Consider the following 24,902-nt stretch of genomic DNA (forward strand, 5'->3'; position numbering starts at 1 on the left):
CCAACACAATGTTTGTACAGGCAAAGGGATAAGCAATGAATCAAACTTTGAATGGATGTTTATTTGATATTTGAGATCCGGTTAACAATACAAAGAAGAAAGTTTTTTTCTATCCTTTTTTCATCTATACAAACTAATAAATGCTTAAAATTTACCATAACATAACTTTCAACTAGATTTTGACTGGATATTAATCATTAAACTCCCACTTATAGTGTATTTGACCGATTTTAGTTAGTGAAAAAGGGAATAGTCAATTACGAAAGGCAGAAATTATATATACATTTATATCTAAAGTTTCACAGTAAATTGTAACCCGTTAGCTAGTTTCAGAGATTTTCAAGTAAATGTAAATTTGAGGACATTTTCTAATAATGCAATATGGAGTTATAAAACTTGGTCCTCTGAACTTTAAAGTAATCTTTCATAAATATATTTTATGTCTCATGTTAATACCTACTCTTTTTTTTTCAGAAGAATTCTAGACATTTTGTTCAGCAAATAAAGCCAGAGGCCAAACTTTGTCACTTGGAAATACTGAACTTACTTATGACTCTTTAAGTGTATTTTTTATATTTTAATTAATACCTGCACAGGTTAAATTGCTACGGAAGAAAAATGATCAGGACTGGATGGAATTGGAATCCCCCAACCCCCACCCCGCCTCCCAACCCCACTGAAAAGTTTGAAGAGAAATTAAAGGGGGTATAAAGATACTTATTTCTATTATACAGTAGCACACACGGATATGATAAGGTTTTTGATTTACTAGCTTGCATTTATAATTTCCTATTGAAAGAAAATGCCATGTGGTAGGTTGTGTCTTATTGGTATCATATTAACAAAGAAAGTCAGTCACAATTCAGGTCACTTTTATAGAAATAAAAAGTGATTAATAAAGTAAATTATGTTCTTTTTGCACTCTTTATTATTTTGCTTTTATTGTAACAAGTAATTTCTTTGTGAAGACTTTTTAAGTAAAAAATGGTTTAAGCAGAGAAAGGCATGAACCATACTAAATCAACAAGGTATCACTAAGGATGACTGATTTGTTACTTGAGAGAGATATTCATGTTGATTACCATACCAAAATGACACATGAGTTGTCTCCCCTCTTTATTAAAGACAGTTCTTGGATATGTTAACAAATCATGAAATGCCATTAGTACTAGTGCCACAAGAGAGCCCCGATGATCCTAAAATAGCTCACCTGAGAACCACTGCTAGATAATACCATAATTTCTTTCATGTAGGAGTAGGTCACTGGGTCAAATTGTAGGTAAAACTTGATTAGAATTTGAAATTATCAAATGATTAACAGCGCACCACTTGTTCAAACTTAAGAATAAAGCTTAATATCTCGGATATATATTGATCAGTGCCGGCAAATCTGACTTTCACTTACTTAACATGTCCTTACGCTATTTACATAGTTAATTCCTGAAAACTTCCACTTGTCTGTACAGGCTGTGGGAAAACCTGGGCAATGCTGGCAAATGATTTGCCAGCCCTGTAATGGTTCAATTTTTTTTAGCTTATAAGCCTTGAAAATGTAACTTTAATAGTAGAGCAATTTTGACCTTAGGGTGACAATATGAACAATTTTGTTTGAAATGTCTACTAAATGATGTCTCATACCAAATGACTAATTTTAAGTCTAACTATTTCCTAGGAGACAATATTTAAAGTTTTCATCATGAAAATCTATCTTTAGCTTCTGTGACCTTGATATGCAATGTACTGTAACCATTTGAACATATTTTGTACAGGTTCATGCAGGGAGCACGACCACTACCCTATTGTGCTCCCCATGGTCTTTTAACCAAGTTATAGAATTTTCAAGCCACATAGGAGAAACAGAATAAAGGACATGAAAGAAGATTTCAGATTAATTACCCTCTGTCTACATAGTCATTTAAGTAATCCCTTAAGAGTGGACTGACAATCAGAAACTGGACAAAAGGCTATCACAAAAGCTTACTCTGGCACTCTGTGTCAGGTAAGCTAAAAAAGCTACAAGCAACTGTCACACTTTTCCTCACCCAGTTCCATTTTGACCAGGAGTAAGTTTAACTTCTGCATACCCCAATGCATTGTGTACAATTTCATCACTTATTGACCTATGAAAAGAGCATGCAAATACATTTCGAAACAATGCAAGTTTTAATAAATTTATTACAAGCATCCAAAATCAAGCAGAAGTTTTTCTGGAAATTTTCAGACATTTTCAAAAGAAGAGTTGGAATATTTAACTTACAAATTTGTTAAGATGGGGAAAGAACATTTAGATGTAACCACAATTTAAGATTTTCTTTTACAATTAAATTATCTACTTTTCAGTTTAAACTAAAATAGCATATTAAATTAAATTCTGATCATAAGTTTCACAATGAAATTATCAAAATTTCATATGAATTTTCAATCATTAAACTGTGTGCATTTGAGTGCAAAGCAAAAGTACAGAATTTAAAATTACATTGAAGAGAAATTTCAGCAAGAATAATAATCATGTCTTAAAATGTACATGATAAATGCAGGCATATACACATAGATTTGCACATTTAATATTACTGTACTATGCAAGAAAAATAATGATAAATATGATAAAATATTATTAAAACTATACAATATAGAAAAGGAATATTATTTTTGTTTTTCATATAAGACCAAATCATCATTTGCTGTTTTGAATACTATGTGTCATATTTTTCACTTGCAGCTATATACAGTGTATCTGACTCATAAAAATATTGCATAATTTAGAATTTGTGTATTGAAATACATATACATCTTGAATTTACCCAAAGTTTACAAATCATTTTCAAAAACATAGGGAAATGATTTATATTAGATTATAAAGAAACAAATACACACAATCTATGGAGCAGCATGCTATGCTTGATGCCAGTATTAAACTTGTTTGTTTCACTGTTTTAAAGTCCATTTTAATAAATTTTCTGGACATATCTCATTGGTCAATCCAACCTAACTGGCTATCTTGGATAACTAACCAGTAATAAATAATTTCTCCGCAAGTGATCAACAACTTATCCCACATAATTTCTGAATTAGCTGTGACAGACTAATGACCATAATAGACTCTGTGTCTGAGAATGATATTCATGTAAAAATTTATCAACCGAGGTCAGAGAACCAGCCAGCCATGGATAACAAATCTCATGTTATCACTACTGAGCTAACTGGAAGGTCACTTGGTATACACTATACAGTGTAACCTGTGCAGTTTGGCCTTCAGTAGAGCAATAACTAATATACAACAACAGTCTGGCAATTATTCCCAAAGTACCAAAGTAAGACACTATAATGATCTAACCTCTATATAGCAACATCTTTCAGCAACAATCAAACTATTTGTCTGCCTACAAGATGTTGCACTGCACAGGTTGTACTGTATATACATTTCGAATACAGAGTTACAGAAATTTACAATATTAGAACTATGTCTCACCTTCTTTTTTGATTTCTTCCTGGCTTTGGAGACTGAAATATAAATTGTATATGTCTACATGTAGCCTGTGAAAACAAACCTTTATTATGAGCAGGGTTCCCACTCTTAGATATTTTGAAAATTTAAGGACTTTTCCAGGACTTATCAAGGACCTTTTTTGATTTTTAAGGACTTTTTAGAAGATTAAATTTCAAGCTACATGTATTTGATTTTTTGTCCTATGAATATGTTCATGGTAATGTTTAGAACAACATTTAATTACACCAATATAGTACATGTAGTTCATGACATAAATCGAATTCTTTCTAAGAAATACATTCAGTGTCTATAAATAATGAAATGTACTTTGTGACAGCAACTGTTTTTGCAGGTTGTCTGCAATTTTCATGTATTTTTGCTGTTTTTAATGCTTCCAAGGGATCACTTTTTATACCAGATATTCATAGTACTTTAATTAGTAACCTCACATTTGACCTCAGTCCACTACGGCTTCATAGAATGGCAAAAGCATGTCACACTGAAGGGTATATGAAAACTGCCTGCAGGTGTTTCTACATTCAAAATTTCACGACTTTCATGTTAAAATATTGTATTCTGCTTAAGCCAGTGCTACGGGGTGCACTTCCAGTACCATATATCAAGCCCTAGTCTACAACATTTTCAATTTTTCCATTTTGGATGTTATTTAGGGATTCTTTTTTGTATTTCAATGACATATCTTTTGATTTGATCTTACAATTTTTTAAACCATCTACAAAATATGGCAGCAGCATGAAATACCCAAATATACCCAAACACACTAAATTATAGCAATGTTCATTTTGGTTTGTATACAATGTTGATTTTAATGAGAAAATGAATTGATATTTACAAAATAATATGACTTAGCCAACTATAACTTTCGATCATTCCATTGAAATTGGCAGTTCAGATGTTGTAAGAAAAAAAAGAGTGACATTTGCTTATCTATCTGTTAGGTTCATTAATGAACAGGCAAATGTACTTGCAAGATATGATAATATTTGTTGTCTACATTTAAATTTGTAGGGTATAATTTTGTTGAAATTTCATACAAGTTCATTCGTATTATTTTTTTAATTTAATAGCTTTAATGGAGTATACTGTATTTGGGTATATTTTGGTTCAAAAATGTATATTTGGGTATGTTTCATTACATCTTAGTGAAAGTGTATATTGTATTCATGATTAAAACAGCACTTTTTCAGTAAAACACATTTATTTTTAGTATATTTTTGTTATATTTGGGTATTTTGTGCTACCCAGATATGTTGTGGCCAATTGGCTGTGCTCTGCCTTGACAATAGTTCATGCATGTAATACTATTTTTTTTATTTTATATTGATTTACCTTTGGCTTTTAGCATGGTAGTGAGCAATTAGGATACAAAAATTTGCCAAAGGAAACAACCAGGCCAATCAAGCAAACTTGAGGTTGATTTGTGACTGTCTTCCTAGATTTTCCAAACAAAACCGCCATAGTAAACAGAAAATAAATGATAAATCTCATAAATGTCAAACTTGGCCTCCCAAAACAGTTGTAAATCGAAAATCATCAACATTCAAGATGCGGAAGTCAATATACTCACAGGCAATCGGTGCGTGGCTTGGATAGTATACATGTACATGACCACGCCCACTTACTTTTTTATAAATTTTTTTTTTTCACTAATAAAATATTTTTTTATTCAAAATATTTTTAAAATATCTTATTTTCAATAAATCAACAAAGAAAATTTGTTTTTAAAAAATTTCATCCATATATACTATTAATATAGTAAAGGTAGAAAATGTTCGCCAGCGACCTACCACCAGGCCTTATGTTACCTCCCAGATCTTTGTTAATTGTCAACCAATTTTCACCAAATAAAGTGCAATCTACGCAGAAATGATTTTTCTTTCGAAAAATGTACAATATTAGAACAGTTGGTACGACAAAAGATGGAATTTTAAAGCAAAAATGCACTTTTTGTCTAGGTCGGCCATCGCTTGACCGAGCCGAAAGTAGACGATTTTGAACATAAATCGATCTTTTTCTTAATAACAAACTATTGTCAGTGCATGCAAACAGTTGAAACAGAAAGGGCAGCTATAATACTATCGCTTACCGGTCCAAAGTTAATCCAAAACGTCTGTAGGTACGCACTTTCGGTAGTTATTTGCACTAACTTTTTAAATTCCCTGACATTACATGTATACAAATGCTGACCCGGATGTATCTGTTGCGTACCCCTTTTCGCATAATAAAAAATTGAGCGAAGCTGGGTACCAGCGGGAACCGAGCATGCGTACCTTGAATATCCGAATCAGAATTTGTATACATGTACAATGTCGGGAAATTTAAAAAGTTAGTGCAAATAACTACTGAAAGTGCGTACCTGCAGACGTTTTGGATTAACTTTGGACCGGTAAGCGATAGTATTATAGCTGCCCTTTCTGTTTCAACTGTTTGCATGCACTGACATTAGTTTGTTATTAAGAAAAAGATCGATTTATGTTCAAAATCGTCTACTTTCGGCTCGGTCAAGCGATGGCCGACCTAGACAAAAAGTGCATTTTTGCTTTAAAATTCCATCTTTTGTCGTACCAACTGTTCTAATATTGTACATTTTTCGAAAGAAAAATCATTTCTGCGTAGATTGCACTTTATTTGGTGAAAATTGGTTGACAATTAACAAAGATCTGGAGGTAACATAAGGCCTGGTGGTAGGTCCGCTGGCGAACCTTTCTACCTTTACTATATTAATAGTATATATGGATGAAATTTTTTAAAAACAAATTTTCTTTGTTGATTTATTGAAAATAAGATATTTTAAAAATATTTTGAATAAAAAAATATTTTATTAGTGAAAAAAAAAATTTATAAAAAAGTAAGTGGGCGTGGTCATGTACATGTATACTATCCAAGCCACGCACCGATTGCCTGTGAATATACTGTGCAAAGACCGCCATTTTGGTTTTTTGATTTACCTCCCCTTTTCCAGACTAATTCCCGTACCTTCCCGGACTTTTTTATGTATCAACACTAATTCCCGGACTTTTCAAGGCCGGGAGCTCGTGTGTTCAAATTCACGGACATTTCCCGTTTTCCCGGACAGCGTGGGAACCCTGTATGAGTCAAGTGAGTCTATCTCACTTAATTGGGAAGAGACCTAATTAGCCTCTTGACTTTGGGAAAAAAAATGGCTAAAATTGCTAGTAAAATTAGTAAAGAAGCACAGATTTTTGGGAAAACTGCATGATTTCAAAGAAAATTTCAATTGGGAAGAGGCCCTTTATCAGAGTCTGTTTAAAGCAGGAAAATCACTGTTGAGCATTATGAAAAATGGAATAAATTTATTGATTTGTTTGGATCTGTGAAATAAGGTTGAATAGGCCATCATTCAGTCAGTGTCATGTAATACAGGGTTTTTTTCCACAGGAATGGGTTACACCCTTTAAGCTAGGGAAAAATGACAAAACATGGTAACTGATGTTCTGTAAGCTAGCTGGATAACTTTTTCACATGAAAGAATTCAAAGATGCTGACGGGGATCTAACCTACAGGGGTGAGAGGCAAGTGGTTTGAAGTCAACGACCTTAACCCCACTCACAGAAAATATGTTCTGACTGAATAGCTAAGACCATGATCAGATGGCATTGAACTGGTCGCACAGCTAGGATCTGCCTAAGGATTAAAAGATAGAGTTATAATGATTTCTGCAGATAGAGATGCTCTTACCTTTTGTGGAGGTACAAGGGGGGTTTTCTTTGGGCTTGACTCATCCACCCTTAATGCCGTTTTGATCTTCGGTATTTGGCTTGCACCACTTATATCTACAAAAGACAATATCATGAAGATTTATTAAAGTAATGTAATGGACTCTTATGAGTTTTTTTTTTTTGACATGGCAGGATCTGACTTATTTTATTGCGTACCATTTGATGAAGGTCTGTGTCCAAAATATCAGATCATTTGTTCAATCCCTTTTTTCCATACCTAAATCATATAAATTGCACAAAATGACTCAAATCATTTAAATGATTTTAACTCCAATCAGGCTACGAATTGCACAAAAAAAAGACAAGATTTTCAATTTAATTTTCAGAATATTTCTTTATCATCTTTTTTCATATTTTTCCATTTTATTTTAAAGTGTTCCAAAGTTGGATCTATGCAAGTATTCCAGATATATGTTTTAGGTTTTTGCACCCAAGTGGAGTTCCTTTAAAAGTACATGTACTGATGGAAGTCAAGTTTTTGAATTTTGAAAAAAAAAAGAGAGTGAAATGACATCATCTAACAAAGGTTTTGATTCAACAATCACGCCTAATCTCCTCATGGAAACCATAGAAACTATACATGGTTCATTCTTCAAATACTTTGTAATAAATTACTCCAGCCTACAGACCTCTGTGATTTTATAACTGCACACCTTTCACTATTCTACAAAAAAGCACTCAAAATGAGTACATCTATTTCCTAGACATTATACTTATAACATGTATTGTTTATCATAAAGAACTTGGAATTCATACCTGTTGTTGGGTCAGTGATCTTTTTGCTGTCGGGTTCAACAGGAGATGGTAGAACTTTATGACCTCTAGGAGGTGTGTTAGGGGGTTTAGAATCAGCACCTATAACTCTAGATGGTTTTGTCGGAGGCTGAAAAATTAATTCAAATCAAAATTAAACTTGCATAAAAGGGACCATGATAGCACTTTGTATTGCTCAACAGAGTTATAAAAGATAATTGACAAAAGTATCGATAAGGGATACATTTACACAATGTACCAACCTCTTAAAAATTGTTTCTAGATTTTCTTGTAAAATAGACCACACTCCTTAGCAACCATATTTTAGATCAAATTTCAATAAACAATTTCAGAACATGTAGTAGATGATCAACAATGGATCATTTCTGCGAAATAATAACAAAGTGTGATTCAACAATGGATCATTTCTGCGAAATTTAACAAAGTGTGATTGACAGTTTTTTACAAAATGTTTTTTTTTTTTAATTTTTCTGTTGCCATGGCAAAACCTGACATCTCCCAAGGACATTCCTAAAAAGTTTACCAGTAAATGTTATTGTGCTAGTGGCAAAAGGCCCAATATGCCTTTATTTATTTCTTTCTTTTTCTTTTATTTCTCGAAAGCTTTTTGATTTTGGTGTTCTTTTATAATATCCAAAAAGTTACTCATTGGTCAATTACCGAAAACTTTTTTGCAATAAGTACAATTTTAGTGGACGAGTATACTGTATGGAAGTCAAAATACTACAAGTAGTACTTTGTAAAGTTTTGTTTACATTTTGCTTCTTTTATGACAAATTATTTCACATTTATTGCTATATTTTTTCAAGTATACATGCAACATACATTTCTCTAAAACATTATAAAATTCATGTTGGACCTTTCTAAAGAAACAAAATTTATTTGTTTCTGAGGCATAATGTGCCTTTAAAGAAAACCTTACTGTTATTTCAAGTAAAAGAATGGACAGATTTACCATCTTACCTTAGATAAAGGAGGGATAGGTGGTTGTTCTATTATCGGCAGTTCAAGGTCACTAGAGATCATATAAGGGTCTTTTCCCTTCGGAAGTGGTTGAGGAGGTCGATCATTTATCGCTGAACTTGTCTCTATTTCTTCATCATCCGAGTCTAAAACAATGAAGATCTTTATGATAAAAGTAATAAAAACATTATTGTGAAGTAGCACAGCTTAAACGTGCCAAGAGTACTCATTCATAATTCAAAGTCTCATCCAAAAGACTGTTTTAGTTGGCCAGCCTAGGAATTGAACCCACAATCAACTTGTTACAACGTATTTTTATAAAGGGCTGCAAAAATCTGATTTTGACTTACTTGTTTGTTTTATCTTATCATTTTTTTACTTGTCTGTATGATATTTATAAATCAGATTAGATATATTAAGTAGACAAAAATCACTTGTCCGTACAGGCTTTCATTAGGACAATTTAGGCAATACAGACAATTGATTTTGCTGCTCCTGCACATGCTGAAATTAAGTACATAGTTTAAATCAAGCATCATTTTACTTGTTTTAGTTAATAGTTTTAACTAATTTATTTTAGTTTGATTGTGTTGAAAGCTTATAAGCTTATCGAAACACAATCAAATCAGTTGCTAAAACCAACAAGTACTAAGCAATAAGATCATCGAAACAACGTCTTGCCCCTGATGGGGTTGAACCGACGCAGCCAGCAATCCTTAGATCACTTGTCTAATGTGTTAACCACTTGGTTACTGGTTTAATTCAGTATTAGGTAAATGTTTAACGTCTTATAAGTGACACTCTGCCAGTGATTTACTTTTGTTCAATGTTTAGTTTACCCATGTAATAGCTATGAAACGCAGGTCTGCAGTTGTCTTGTGTTATCTTAGCTATTATTTTGGCTGTTTTATAGGCTTTTTTGGGGGGAGATAGAAAATGTGTGGTAGATGAATTTATACTTCTTTTCATACTTAACTTTCATGATATTAATTTATTAGGACAAAATATTTTGAACAATTACAATTATTTCAATTTATAATGAAAAAAACATTTTAATAGTGATAATTCACTAGCTTGTATATTGAAAAGTATGTATTGTATTTGTAAGTTGAATAAAAAAAAATTCAGACTCTTTCGACCCAAGAATTAAACTGTCACGCAAAGTCAACCTAATACATCTATGTAAAATCCTACTGTAAAATTTACAATGAATTTCAAGCAAGTCTTACCTTCATTAATTCTTTTAATACTGCATTTCTTTTGATAATCTTGTTCAGGGATGAACTTTGTAGAATCATCATAAATGTTCTCCTCAATATTTTGATAAAATGACGGATCGTCTAGTGTTTTATCAGGTTTCTCCTCTTTCACATGCTGTAAATTTCTCCTGTGAAATTCAAAAAGAAAGGGAAGTAATTCTTAAGAAAGGGAAGTAATTCTTACTGTGAGAAAGGGAAGTAACTCTAACTATGAGAAAGGGAAGTAATTCTCACTATAAACAGAACAACTCATTCTCAATGTTACAAATGGTATATTCATACAAGATTCAAGTTCTTGCTTAAAGCTGAATGCCTCCAGATGAGGAAATAAATATTTCGTGAAAATCAACCTTGTGAAAAATGTGAGAAAATATACGATTTTAAGAAAATTTTAAAATATTGACAATTCAAAAAATAATTTACATGTTATATGCAATTAATATCTGTTTTTGCAGTATTTAGCACCATATTTCTACTGCGTGACTAATGCAGTACGAACTGTTGTTGCATATTTTGACCTATTATTGGTAATTTTCATAGATTTTAAGTTATGTGTTAATTACTTCCTTTGTTCACTTGACAATATTTTACTAATATATTAAAAAAAAATCATACAAATTAGCATGAATCTGTAGGCATGCTGCTTTAAAGCATATTTCTTTTAATATTAAAACATAATGTGGTGTCACTTTAAATTCCATTAACTCTTGTAACTATTGCTAACGAATGCTATTCGGCATCATGCACTGACAATTGAAAATTGTTTAAACAACTGGGTAACATATTCTACAAGATAAATGGCAGTTTATGTATGGACCAGAACTTATTGCTGACATTTAAGTATTAATCTAGATCATGAAGAGTTACTCAATCATTACCACACTAAATACCATAAATGAACTTGTCCATCTTTCAATTTGGACTAAATCATTCATCATTTTTAGGGACAATTTTGACAAATATGCACTGACTGAGTGAATAGCAAAACAGTGTAGACCATGATCAGATGGCATGGGTGTGCCGGCGATTCTTTATCTGCACTGGGTTGCATGGATTATAAAATAAGCTACCACCAGTAGGCTTAGTGTTTAATATACAGTAAAGGTAACATTAAGAAAGTGTATGGGTATTTTGCTTGTGTGACTATATCTTTAAACAACTTACCCATACAAGGCACTTTTTCCGTTAGCATGCAACATTTCAAGCTTGATCTTGCTCATCCAAACTTTCATCTCTTGTTCAGATGAGGCAGAGAAATAGTAGGTTTTAAATTCTTTATGTGAGTGAACAATTTTAAGGCACCATGTGGCATCCTTCTGAGGGATTTCACTGGCTCTGTAAACACTGAAATAAAATGTTCATCTTGAAATAAATTCTATTCTTAAATGGACTCAACCAAGGTTTTTTTTTTACATGATGAGACTTGAAATAAATTTTCAAGATTAATATTCAATTTGATGTAGGTCTTGACAAATAACTTATATGCAAAATTTCAGATCATTCACTCACTCTGTTTTATCAGAATAAGTAAATTCTAATTGTATAAAAATACCCAAAATTAAAAAGTGTTGCAACGCTTTTCACCCAAATCGAGCTAATTGTATAGTACAAAATACAATTTGCAATTATTTCTGAGTATATTTTTAATTATCTTTTGCATATCGCTCTGTTTTAAGTGCAGTAGCTGATATATGTAAGAAATTGGATTTTCATGTTTTTAGGTCTTTGGACCTCAGTGGAATTCCTTTAAGATAATGCCACATGCTAAATACATGTATATGAGCTGACAGTAAGGCTTACTGACTTCAGAGAAGAGTTATTAAGATATGTCCTAATATATAAGTCCATATACCCTAGGGGACAATGACAATCTAAACAAGAATTTGTAACAGAGTTACCAACGTCCCCCGGCCCGGGAGTTTTATATGAAGCATAAAATTGTGCTATTTCAAAAGATTGAGGTATGGATCTCAGGACATTCAGTCCAAAATTATGATCAATGCTAGATCTGCAAATGTAACAATAAATTTGTTAAAAAAATAAAATGAAACACGGAATTTAAAAATCTATCATGTTAAGCTTTGACCTCTAAGTGTGACCTTGACCTTGGAGATAGGGGAGCAGGTTGTTGTGCATGACATAACGTCTTATTATTGAGACTATTTGTGCCAAGTATTTTCAAAATCCCTTGAACTATGAAGAAGTTATAGATTGGACACAAAATATACCCTATAACAGACTATGTAAATCTTTGACCTCTAAGTGTGACCTTGACCTTGGAGGTAGGGACACAGATGTTATGCATGACATATCATCTAATCATTGTGACTAATTGTGCCAAGTATTTTCAAAATCCCTTAATCTATGAAGAAGTAATGGATGGGACAAAAAATATACCAAATAAACAGACTCTGTTAACCTTTGACCTCTAAGTGTTGACCTTGACCTTAAGAGGTAGGGGTGCAGGTGTTGTACCTGACATATTGGCTTATTATTGTGACTATTTGTGCAAAGTTATTTCAAAATCCCTTGAACTATGAAGAAGTTCTAGATTCGACACAAAATATACCCTATAACAGACTATGTTAATTTTTTGACCTCTAAGTGTGACCTTGACCTTGGAGGTAGGGATGCAGGTGTTGCGCATGACACATCCTCTTATTAAAGTGACTATTGTGCAAAGTATTTTCAAAATCCTTTGATCTATGAAAAAGTTTTAGGACCGGACAAAAAATATACCCTGTAACAGACTATGTAAGTATTTGACCTCCCAGTTGTGACCTTGACCTTGGAGGTAGGTGACCGGTTTTTGCGCATGACACATCATCTGATTATTGTGAACAATTATGGCAAGTATTTACAAAATCCCTTCATAGATAAGAAAGTAATGGACCGGACACGACATATACCCTCAAATAGACAATGTTAACCTTGAATGAGCAAGTACGACCTTGACCCTGAAGGTACGGGTCTGGTTGTTGCGCATGTCACATCGTCTTATTATAACAAACATTTGTGCCAAGTTATTTCAAATTCCTTTCATAAATGACAAAGTTATGGACCAGACACGAAATATACCCTGTAACAGACTATGTTAATATTTGACCTCCAAGTGTGACCTTGACCTTGAAGGTAGGTGACTGGTTTTTGCGCATGACACATCGTCTTATTATAATAAACATTTGTGCCATGTTATTTCAAATTCCTTTCATAAATGACAAAGTTATGGACTGGACACGAAAGTGTGACGGACGGACGGACAGACGGACGGACGGAGCCTATTTCTATATCCCCCTTTTTTCTTCAAAAAGGCGGGGACAAAAATAGGATCATAATTTTCAAATATACCTAGAGTTTAAGGTCAGAGAATACTTAGTTTCATTTCATAAATAGTAAAACACTGTTAAAAGTTGACAAATTATTATTACATATGTAAACTTGCCCAAAAAAATTGCTGCTTAATTTAATGAAGTTATTACAATCTATATATAAATAAACTTACGCATTATAGCCATACAAGGAGAATTTGCCAGCTGATTCCCGTGCCTTCTCATTCTTAAAATAATAAAGACATCCATCATACAGTACAACATATGCTTGAGGCCCTGAAATCAAGTAATTAAACTTGTCATATAATTTTAGTGCTAGTGAGGCCCTGAAATCAAGAAATTAAACTTGTCATATAAATTTTAGTGCTGGTAAGGCTCTAAGTTAATTAAATTTGTAGTATAAATATAAGTGCTGGATAGGCCCTAAGTAATTAAACTAGTCTTATAAATTTTAGTGCTGGATAGGTCCTAAGTAATTTAACTAGTCTTATAAATTTTAGTGCTGGCAAGGCCCTGAAATTAAGTAATTGAACATGTCATTATGACATTTAAGTTTTAGTGCTTGTAAGTTAAAGTAATTAAAATTATATTATTTTTACTGCTGATGAGGCCCTGAAATCAAGTAATTAAACTTGTCATATAAATTTTAGTGCTGGTGAGGCCCTGAAATCAAGTAAATTAAACATGTCATATAAATTCTAATGCTGGCGTCAGGCCCTGAAATCAAATAATTAAACTTGTCATAGCCTACAAGTTTTATTTAGTGCTGGTGAGGACCTGAAAACAACTAATTACACTTGTCATATAAATCATACTAAAAACTGTTACTTACATACCATTTAACTATGGCAAGCTGTATCTACAAACATATACATGTACCTGTAACCTTATATTTGCTGTAAATATGTTTCTAAATATGTCCTTCAATGTATCTAAAAATAACAGATGTTGGTACACATTGTATGAGTACATTTGAAGCCTTTATGAAGATTGTAAGTAAATACAATGTCATGTGTTAGATATTTCAACACTAATCAGTGCTTGAAACTCTAGATGGATGACACTAAACATTTAACAATTAACAACTTTAAAGACACATTTTGAATATTTTTTATCTTCTTTAGAAGGGGGCAAAGTCACAAGTTTAGTAATTTGTTTTAATTTTGTATTTAAAGCATATCAGATAGATACTTATCATCAAAAGTACATGATGTGAAATTATAAATTTGTCTTAAAGGTAGCAAAATATAAACAAAACAGTATTTTGACTTCCATACAAAATACTTTATGCCTGTAACTGTTCTAATTACCAAACAGCAGAAGAAGCTTGTTATATTGGTCAATAAGTATAATAGTTTTTCGAAAATAATAACAGCATATAAGAAGTTTTTGAGAAATGAAAATAGAGGCCTATAAAGACAGACATGGGTAAATCATGAAAAGTAATTTAATCTATCATTAATCAATTCATATTTTCTATTTATTTGAAATAATCTGTAATTATGCATTTTTCTGATTACTTTAATCATAATTTAATCAATTACAAGCAAAAATAGGCTGTATAAACATGATGAATTTAAGATGATTCAAAATTGACATCGCTAATTCACTAATTCTTTTCTCACGCCTCAACTCTAAGAAATATGATATGTTTTAAATCTTAATTCATATTTGTGACTAACACACTGATGATGATTAAAGTAAAGCTTTTACATTGTTCAACAGTCTGCAAAACAATAATTTATGACTTAAGGACTTAACTGACCCTATAATGAGGTGCAATGTATTCAAGTTAGCATACAGGTACTTTCTAAAATTATGACATAATAGTGGAAAAACTGTGTCATGTGACAAAAATGTAGAGAAAAATTAGATTTCAGGAAAACTGTCATCAAGTGCAAGAGTGGCCTCTTGCTTTCTATATTGCCCAAAGTTAGATGACAAATGCCATGCCATTACTGGGTTCAAAAGTGTTAATCAGAAGTAGCATCATATACTTTGTTGTTAGGGTTCGTAAGCATTAAAAAGAATTAACTAACATATTAATTTTGTCATTAGGATATTCGTAAGTGTTAATCAGAAGTTACATCACATTACTTTGTCATTAGGGTTCTTTTAAGCGTTAACCTGAGAAGCGTAGCATTTACTTAACTTTATCATTAGGGTTGTATACTTTAGGCAGTCAAGGCCTGCAAATCAATTGTCTGTATTGCCAGGGTTGTAGAAATTTTCAAAAGTTAACTATTTAAATATCATACCGACAAGTAAAGAAATGCTTTAGATAGAAACAGACAAGTAAGTCAAGATCAGATTTTGCCGGCCCTGAAATGTTAATCAGACGTTACATCACATACTTTATTGTTAGGATTCTTAAGTGTTTAAATCAAAAGTAATATCATACACTTAAAGCTTGTAACTTTAAGTACAGTATATCGAACTTTAAAAATTCTTCGAAAATATGAAACCCTTTCAATATCAATACTGCGTATAAGGTAGTAAATCTGTCAATATGCAAATTTTATGCATCATCAACCCAATTAAATTTAAACAATCTAAATGTTGATAAGATTTTCTCACACTAACAATATTAGGATGTACAACCAACGAATAGTACTGCTGAAGCACTTAATATATTTTTAGTTTCATCTCGAGACTATAAGGAAACTTAAAACGAGGAAATCAATATCAAGGAGACACAAGTTTTATGCAATTGTAATCTATTACGAATACTCTTATGAATGAAATAATATATGAAACTGTACAAAAAAATCGTGAAAGTGAAGAAAGTTATTGTCAACGTAATTAATATCTGAGCTTCTAGATTAAAGTTCACAATTTCACATCCTGCATACCAGATGTTTTATCATGAACTGTATATCTGATTATATAAAAACAGTAGAAAGTATACATAGCTAGAAAATGAGTAATTTACAGATGCAATGTCCGGTTCTCAAATGTTAATACATGTTCATATATCCAGGGAACCCATCAAACTATTTTCTATCTAATGATCCATGGAATGAGGAAAATTTGTTAATCTGAGCTGTGTCTATTTTTTATGTTTTTCCAAAAGCAGTTTCTATTTTATTTATCATATTTCTCAAATGTTAATACATGTTCATATATGGGAACCAATCAAATATATGGGAACCACACACATGAGGAAAATTTGATAAGCTGAGCTGTGTCTATTTTTTTTTCAACTCCAAAACAGGCAAAAGCACTTTCTATTTCATTTATCATATTTCTCTACTGTGCAATGCTTAACTTTAATATTTAACCCATTGCTGCATGAGCAAATTGCTAAAAAATTGCTATAAAACTACAATACTGCTCAAACCTGGCACAAATGTTGACTGGACCATAGCCTTTGTAACTGCATTCTCAATCTTAAAGGGACTCCACTGAGGTTTTTTGACATGATGGGACTGAAAATATTTTTTTCCAGATAAATGTACCATTTGATGTAGGTGTAGACCACGAATCTTTGTGCAAACTTTCAGATCATTCGCGCACTTCGTTTTTCCATAATAATTATTCAAATTGTAAAAAAATGACCCAAAATGAAAAGCGTTGCATATATTTCTGTTTAAAGCGCCCCAGTTCATTTATGTAAGAAATTCTAATGTTATGTTTTTAGGCTTTTAAACCTCAGTGGAGTCCCTTTAAATTTCCTGTTACCATGGCAAAAAGGGGGCATCTCAAAATTGCCAGAAATCACTATTTTGTGTTGATTTTTCCATCAAAACTGATTTCAAAGTGCTGAAACTTCTCAATGGATTGAGATAGAGTCAAAGACTTTTCAGGGTTGGTTATATGTTACCTTAAGGTCAACCTGGGGCCATTTTTAGCCTCTAACAAGTCCAAAAGTTTTGAAATGAGGGGGTCTGCTGACCCCCATCAAACCCCCAAACAGAAGGGGGCACATCCCCCTTGTGGCAACCCCCTGATGTACCTCTTGGATAGAGGGTGGCGCTGAAAAAGTGGTCATTTTTTTTAAACAACATTATTAAACAAAAACAAGTGTTGGGGCGCTAAATAAGGCATTTTTTCACCATTGGAGACAACAAAAAAGGTGAGGTGAAAAAGGTGTTAAAAGGCGTGTATATCACGTAATGAGTTAAAGGACTGTTTACGTCAGAATTCACAATGAAACAGTTATTTGTGCTATTCTTTTAACAAACAAGGCCATTATTATCAGAAGAAAGTTATCTTCTAAGAAACAGCATTTTTAATTTCTTACACAGACAGTTAAGTTATAAGTTATCCTCAATCATTAGTAAATCATTATTACTCAGGAAGAAAGAGGTCATGTTAGTTAAGTTTAGCGACGATCAAAGTGTAAACAACAGACAATCCCTACTTCATAATGTAAAGTACTATACTAAAGTAGATTCTACTCTCAACTCCTTGCTGTTTAATCAGTAAGCTATAAATATTACTTAATTCTACTCCTTATATAATTACCTTGAATTGATAGTCAATTTAGTTTACAATGTTCATATAAACATTCAATGACGACATTCAAGCACTTTATATAGCATGTTTTCCCATTTTGTCACATATGAAAACCGCTTGTTACCAAATGTCACATACAGTAATTATATATCACTTTTTACCAAGGATTAAGTGCACATGTACCTAGTCATGATAGAATATTGAAGATCGACTTTACTTTGACTTGTTTATTACTTTGAATAACAGAAAACATTGTATCATGTTATATTTTACAATATGGAAAAAGCCCGTAAAAAGTGTTACCTTAAAAAAGCAAACATTTGTATTGATTTTGGTACTTAATAGGGTGCATATGTTGAAACTAATACCTTTTTACCAACCACTTATGCCTAGGTCACAAATAAAACGGGCGCCGTCCGATTAAACGATTTTTATAAAATCGGCAGATTTTTTGATGTCGTGGACGCCGGGCGATTTCAAATCTGATACCTTGCGTGGTCATGAATGAAGCAGTCGTCGGGCGATTTTCGCCGAATGGATTTTACAGAAAGAATTGAACGGATCGGGCGGTCGCCGCCCGATGTCCGTACGGCGCCTGTGCGATTTAAAAGTGAATCGGACGGTTGCCGCGCGGGCGCCGGGCGACAATGACTTTACATATAATGACATCCCTTATAAATCAGCCACTTGTATTTATGCCAGCAAAGAAGTCAGCTGCCAAAGCCAAGGGGAAGGCCAAGGAGATGGTCCGTGTTGTTGACACTGAGTCACCAACGGCCAATTATCGAGGCCGTAGAAGGCGAAAATAAATCAGACATTCGCATGGACATTGAAGAAAAAATTCATGTTTACTAGTATTCAAAATAAATTCACAAATATAATTTTGAGGCTATTACAACTTCTTCAAGCTGAAATTACAACAAACATAAGCAGCCCGGTCGCCGGATGACAAAACGATGACCGCCTGGTGCCTGTACATGAATCGTCCGGGTACCGGGCGATAATCGTTTGACTACTTGTCTCTATTCAGGCACCGGGCGGGGCCCGGCCGATGTCCGCCCGGACGCCTTTTAAATCGGACGGTGTTTTAGTAGAAAAAGAAATCGCCCTATCAAAATATCATCGCCCGGTCGCCGCCCGGTGACCGAGCGATGTCCGCTCGATGATATTTATACTCAGTGACCCCAAAAATTATCGTCCGGCCGCCGTTAGCTTTTAAGTATTACTTAAAACTCGAAGGCGCCCGCCCGATGAGCAAAATTTTCAGCTGCTGCCGTCCGATAGTCACTGCCGCCGGACGGACGACGGCCGATATTGCGATTTTTTGGAGAAACAGACGCCGCCCGGCGGCATTTTCTTATTTGTGACCTAGGCTTTAGTCAGCGTTTTCAAGCACATTGTCAGACAAATTTAAGCACTTTTTAAGAGAGTTAAATTAAATTCACGAACTTTTAAGGACTATTTGCTTTTTTAAACACTTTTGAAGATATATGCGAGACTCAAAACTGGACAAATCTTGATTATATTAGAAAACACTACTTTGAATTCAATCTTGAGTGCTTACTCACCAGCAGTTGAAATTTGTGTTATGGATTTTCTGAATTTGGAACAATCCATTTAAAGCTTGAGGTAGTTCAACATAAAAACTTGAGCTACAACAGCCTTGTCAGACTACATAGAAGTACAAGCTGACCTGGCTCTTTACTTGCAGCAAAGGCAAACCATTTTCGGTTTCAGTTAGACAACGTCACAAGTGTTAACATTACTTCTTAGAGGACCTGACTTAAGTATCATCCTTTGAAGTTTGATTAAAATTCAAAATGTCATTCAAAATGAACTAAATGGTTTGAGAGGGGGATGTTGTTTACAGACATTATGGATAATGGGACAATAACAAATATTAAATATCACCAATGAGAAATGTACTTTTAAGCTTTAATGATCAGTCTCACAAATCCCACACACTTGTACATGCCTCTGCTCTTTTCAGTTGTGACAAAAGCCTTGACCTTGCTGCAGGTAGCATTCAGTTTGAACAGTTTGGTTAGTTTTAAGTTTAAATATTATATATTTATTTGACCTACTACTGATTGTTGTTGGTGCATCATAAAAACCAAATCTAACAAATAAACATAACTATTTATTGTCCGGAAACAACGAAGTGAGCCGACCGATGGACTGACCGACCAACAAGCTGGCTCTTATATACCCTGCCTAAACTTTGTTTGTGGGGGAATAATTGTTTCAGCTCAAACCAATTAAACAAATAAAAATATTTATTTCATCTTGATAACTAAATGAGTGACTAATTGCAATTTGTATTAATCACTTTTAATTGGTTTCCTTGAACTAACTATATAGCTAGTAATGGTGTCATATTGTCCCCTTAGTGAACTATAATTTTCCCCATAGACCAAAAACAGGTTTGGTTAACTCCTTACATTATTGCAGTTAACCAGTAACTGCACTAAGGTGACTCAAATATGTCTCAAACCTATGATCCCTGTGTTGAGAGGCTGACACCTTAACCAATTTTAAAAAGTGAGAGAATAGAAGTTATTTATAGTAAAAGATTGACAAATAAAAGCAGATAATGATCTGGTTAAACATGTTAAGTATTTATTACCCTGTATCTCTTAACACAACAATTAAAACATATAGTCAATTACATATCACATTTCTGTACTGATACATTTAAAAATACATCTATTATACTATATGAAAACTAGCTCTTCAGGTTTTTAAAGCAGCACGCCTCCAGATTCATGCTAATTTTCATGAAAATTTTGATAATGTATTTATAAGCATAATTTTGTGAAGTTACTTATAGGAAGATTTTAATACATTTCAAATTGCACTTACAACCCAGACAAATTACCAAAAAGGTCAAAATATGCAAAAATATCCCTTACTTCATTAGTAACACAGTAGAAATATTGTTATAAATACTGAAAAATTGATCACAAATAAATTGTAAATAATTACTTTATTTAAGAACATTTTTCTCCAGTTTGATTTTATTAAATTATTTTGGCTTATCTGGAGGCATACAGCTTTACCCTGCCATATTTTGGTTTTTAGTCATACATCAAGTGTTGTATATCCTGGTTATGGTTCTATAAATAGATTCTGAAAATAGTAACAATGAAAATAAATATCTTACATGAAAATAATGACAGCGTTCTCCTTTTCCTTAGCCACCCACAATGTGAACATTTATACTCCAATAAATCTTGACAACCTGAAAAAAAAAAACGAAAATCAAAAACAATTCTTTTATTTTCCAATCATGAACAGTCCAAACTCTGACTAGAAGTCAGGTATGTGACATTCTTTCTTTGAAATGGCTGCCAGTTGAACTTGTTTTTTGTCATTAAACATCAATAACTATATTTATCAGATGCATTTCCATTGAATAACAAATATTAAAAAGAAACTTAAAATAAATTTCTTTACTTTGCTCAGGAAAAGAATAATAAAATAATGAGTCTTGTCTTTGACTAAAGATTAAATGATATTCAAATGGCCTTAAATCTGTCTTTAAATTGGTCTTATATGTCCTAGTGCTAAGGACTTTCTATAAAACTCACCTAATTGTCATTATATAAGTGTGCGATTACTGTATATATAAAGTTAAGCACAGCACTATTAGTGCTTGCCACAATTCATTTACAATAATGCATGATCATTAAATATAGAATTGCTGTGATTGGCAAATGAAGCCTGGTAACCTTTTCAAATACACAAATTCATACAGGAAAACTTGTGTTTGCTGGAATTAGCATTAATGATTTAAGTTAAACTAGCCTGTGCCAAAGATATTCACAAAGTGCCAAAATATATTTACACAAGGGTTTAAAAAAGTGCAATTTACCTATAGACTCCCAAAGGGGCAGGGGATAAACCCCCTTTTCTGCCAATTTTAGTTTAAATCTTTTCATTGAGGAATTTTTTTTATAAAATGGGTCCGGGGTTTCCCCCAAAATTTTTTTTTACATATCCCCCAATTCCCGGAAATAAAAAAAAACAAAATGTACAAACATGATTTTAAGAATTATCATTTTTTTTGGATCTATAATAATTGTAACCCAAAACCTTAAAACATAAAACCCTTTGTGGGACAAAAACATTACATAAAAAATCATTTAAAAACTTTTACCCCCCACAATGACCGTATACAAAAATTTACATCCACAATGACTTTTTTACAACACCTTATCCACAAACACTTATTAAAAACACCTTACAAACCCCCAATCTTGTATACAACATTTAAACACAATGAAATGTATACAAAATCTTTTCACCCACAATGACTTTAAAACAAAACCTTATATTCCCCAATCCTGTATTTCCACCTTTAAAAAACCACAATCACGTAAAACAACACCTTTTCAACCCCCAATCACTGTATAAAACACCTTAAATCCCCAATGACTGTTACAAAACCCCCATATCCACAATCAAATTTTTTCAAAAACCCTTCTCCCCAATCACTGTTTTAAAAACACCTTACATTTCCCCCAATCAGTTTAAACATCTTACATCCACAAAGACTTTCAAAAAACCTTCACCCAAATCTGTATACCCAAATTTACATCCAAAAATGACTTTATACAACACCTTTCACCCCCAATGCTGTATACAATTCTTAATCCCCAATGACTTTTTAAAAAAAAAAAAAAACACCTTCACCCCCAATGACTGGGATACAAAATCTTACATCCACAATTTCTTTATAAACAAAATTTCACCCCCAATGACTGTATACAAACACCTTACATCCACAAAGGACTGTTTTACAACACCTTACACCCCCAATGGGCTGGGATACAACATTTACAACCACAATGACCCTTTATACAAAAACCCCTTTCCCCCCACAAGGGCTGTTTTCAACATCTTTTCATCCAAAAATGACTTTTTACAAAACATTACATCCACCCAAAGGGCTTATACAAACCTTACATCCACAAAAGACTTTTATACAACACCTTACATCAAAAAGCTGTAAACAAAAACCTTTCATCCACAAAGATTTATACAAAAAACCTTTTCACCCACAATGATGTTTTAAACATTCTTACTCCCCAATGACTTTTTTCAACACCCTTAAAACCACAATATTTATACAAAACCTTCCCCCCACAATGGGCTGTATACAAAAAACTTTTAAACCACAATTTCTTTATTCAAAAACCTTTTTCCCCACAAAGACTGTTAAATTCTTACATCCACAATTTACTTTATACAAAAAAACCCTTTCACCCCAATGGACTGTATACAACATCTTACATTTCCCCAAAACTTTTTACAAAACCCCTTCAAAACCCCCCAAAACGTATTTCAACATCTTACATCCAACAAAGACTTTAACAACACCTTACCCTCCACAAAGGACTGTATACAAAATCTTAAAATCCACAATGACTTTTTAAAAACCCTTACCCCCACAATGACTTTTTAAACATCTTACTTTAAAAATGACTGTATTTCAAAATTTTACATCCAAAAAGACTTTAACAACACTTTTTTCCCCAAACACTTTTATCAAAAACCTTAAATCCACAATCCTTTTTACAAAACCCCCATTTCATCCACAACACTGTTTACAAATCTTACATCCACAATTACTTTTTTTACAAAACCTTTTCACCCACAATGACTGTTTTACAAAAATCTTACATCCACAAGACCCTTTAAAACCAAAACCCCTTTCACCCAAATGGGCTGTAACAATATCTTTTCATCCCCAATTTACTTTTACAACACCTTCACCCACAAAACTGTATAAAAATCTTACATCCAAAAAGACTTTATCAACACCCCTTTCACCCCCAATGACTGTAATTTCAACCCCCTTACATCCACAATGACTTAAACAACCCCTTTTCACCCCCAAATTTACTGGGTTTTCAACATCTTCCAAACCACAATTTACTTTATTTCAACACCTTACACCCAAATGGGCTGCTATACAACAAACTTAAACCCCCAATTTACTTTATACAACACATTTCATCCACCCAAAGACTTAACAAACCTTTTCATTTCCCCAATGACTGTATACAAACCTTACAAACCACAAAGACTGTATAAAAACACCTTACAAACCCCATGACTTTTAACAAAAAACCTTACACCCCCAATGACTTTTTTACAACACCTTACCCCCCACAATGACTGTTACAATATCTTTTCATCCACAAAGACTTTATACAAAACCTTACAACCCCCAAGATGTATTTCAACATCTTTCAAACCACAATGACTTTTATCAACACCTTTTCACCCCCAAAAGCTTTTATACAAATCTTAATCCCAATGATTTTTCAACACCTTACACCCCCCAATGGGGCTTTTTAAAATTTTTTACCCTTTCCCCAATTTACTTTTTAAACACCTTTCATTCCCCCAAAAACTGTTTTACAAAATCTTCATCCACAATGAAAATTTAATAAAAAACCTTACATCCACAATTTACTTTTATAAAATCTTACATCCACAAAAGACTTTATAAACCCCCTTACATTCCACAATGACCCTTATACAACATCTTACATCCAATGACTGTATTTTCAACCCCTTCTTTTTTACAATCCCCTGTATACAACATCTTACATCCACAATCACTTTAACAAAAACCTTACATCCAAAACACTTATAAAACCAAAATTTCATCCCCCAATTTCTGAAAACAACACCTTACATTTTAAAAACACTGTATTTGAAACCTTACAAACCACAAACACTTTATACAAAACCTTACATCCCCAATACTGTTAACAACATTAATTTCCCCAATTTACTGTATTTCAACACCCAAAATCCCCCCAATCCCTGTATAAAAACCTTACAAACCCCAATCAAT

At 32.9% G+C, this 24,902-nt stretch overlaps 1 protein-coding gene and 1 long non-coding RNA gene across 2 annotated transcripts in view; both read right to left on the minus strand.

The window, feature by feature from the left end:
* LOC132753740 (SH3 domain-binding protein 2-like) overlaps positions 1–21,272 on the minus strand; it is a gene marked incomplete at its 5' end in the record, with an annotated part of 31,144 nt that extends 9,872 nt beyond the window's left edge. The window contains 9 exon segments of the mRNA XM_060744255.1: positions 2,043–2,120; positions 3,470–3,501; positions 7,208–7,302; positions 8,005–8,131; positions 8,986–9,131; positions 10,215–10,372; positions 11,409–11,588; positions 13,747–13,849; positions 21,195–21,272. Coding sequence (XP_060600238.1) covers positions 2,043–2,120; positions 3,470–3,501; positions 7,208–7,302; positions 8,005–8,131; positions 8,986–9,131; positions 10,215–10,372; positions 11,409–11,588; positions 13,747–13,849; positions 21,195–21,272 — 997 coding nt within the window.
* LOC132753671 (uncharacterized) lies at positions 12,113–13,541 on the minus strand. The gene is made up of 2 exons (XR_009628992.1): positions 13,026–13,541; positions 12,113–12,513 (listed from the first exon to the last, which is right to left on the minus strand). It is a non-coding gene; the product is annotated as an uncharacterized LOC132753671 (long non-coding RNA).
* Positions 21,273–24,902: the final 3,630 nt, after the last annotated feature.

This window comes from Ruditapes philippinarum, unplaced genomic scaffold (genome assembly GCF_026571515.1).
Source record: "Ruditapes philippinarum isolate M1 unplaced genomic scaffold, ASM2657151v2 ctg3534_1_1_1_1, whole genome shotgun sequence".
In the NCBI taxonomy this organism is placed as follows: Eukaryota; Metazoa; Mollusca; class Bivalvia; order Venerida; family Veneridae; genus Ruditapes; species Ruditapes philippinarum.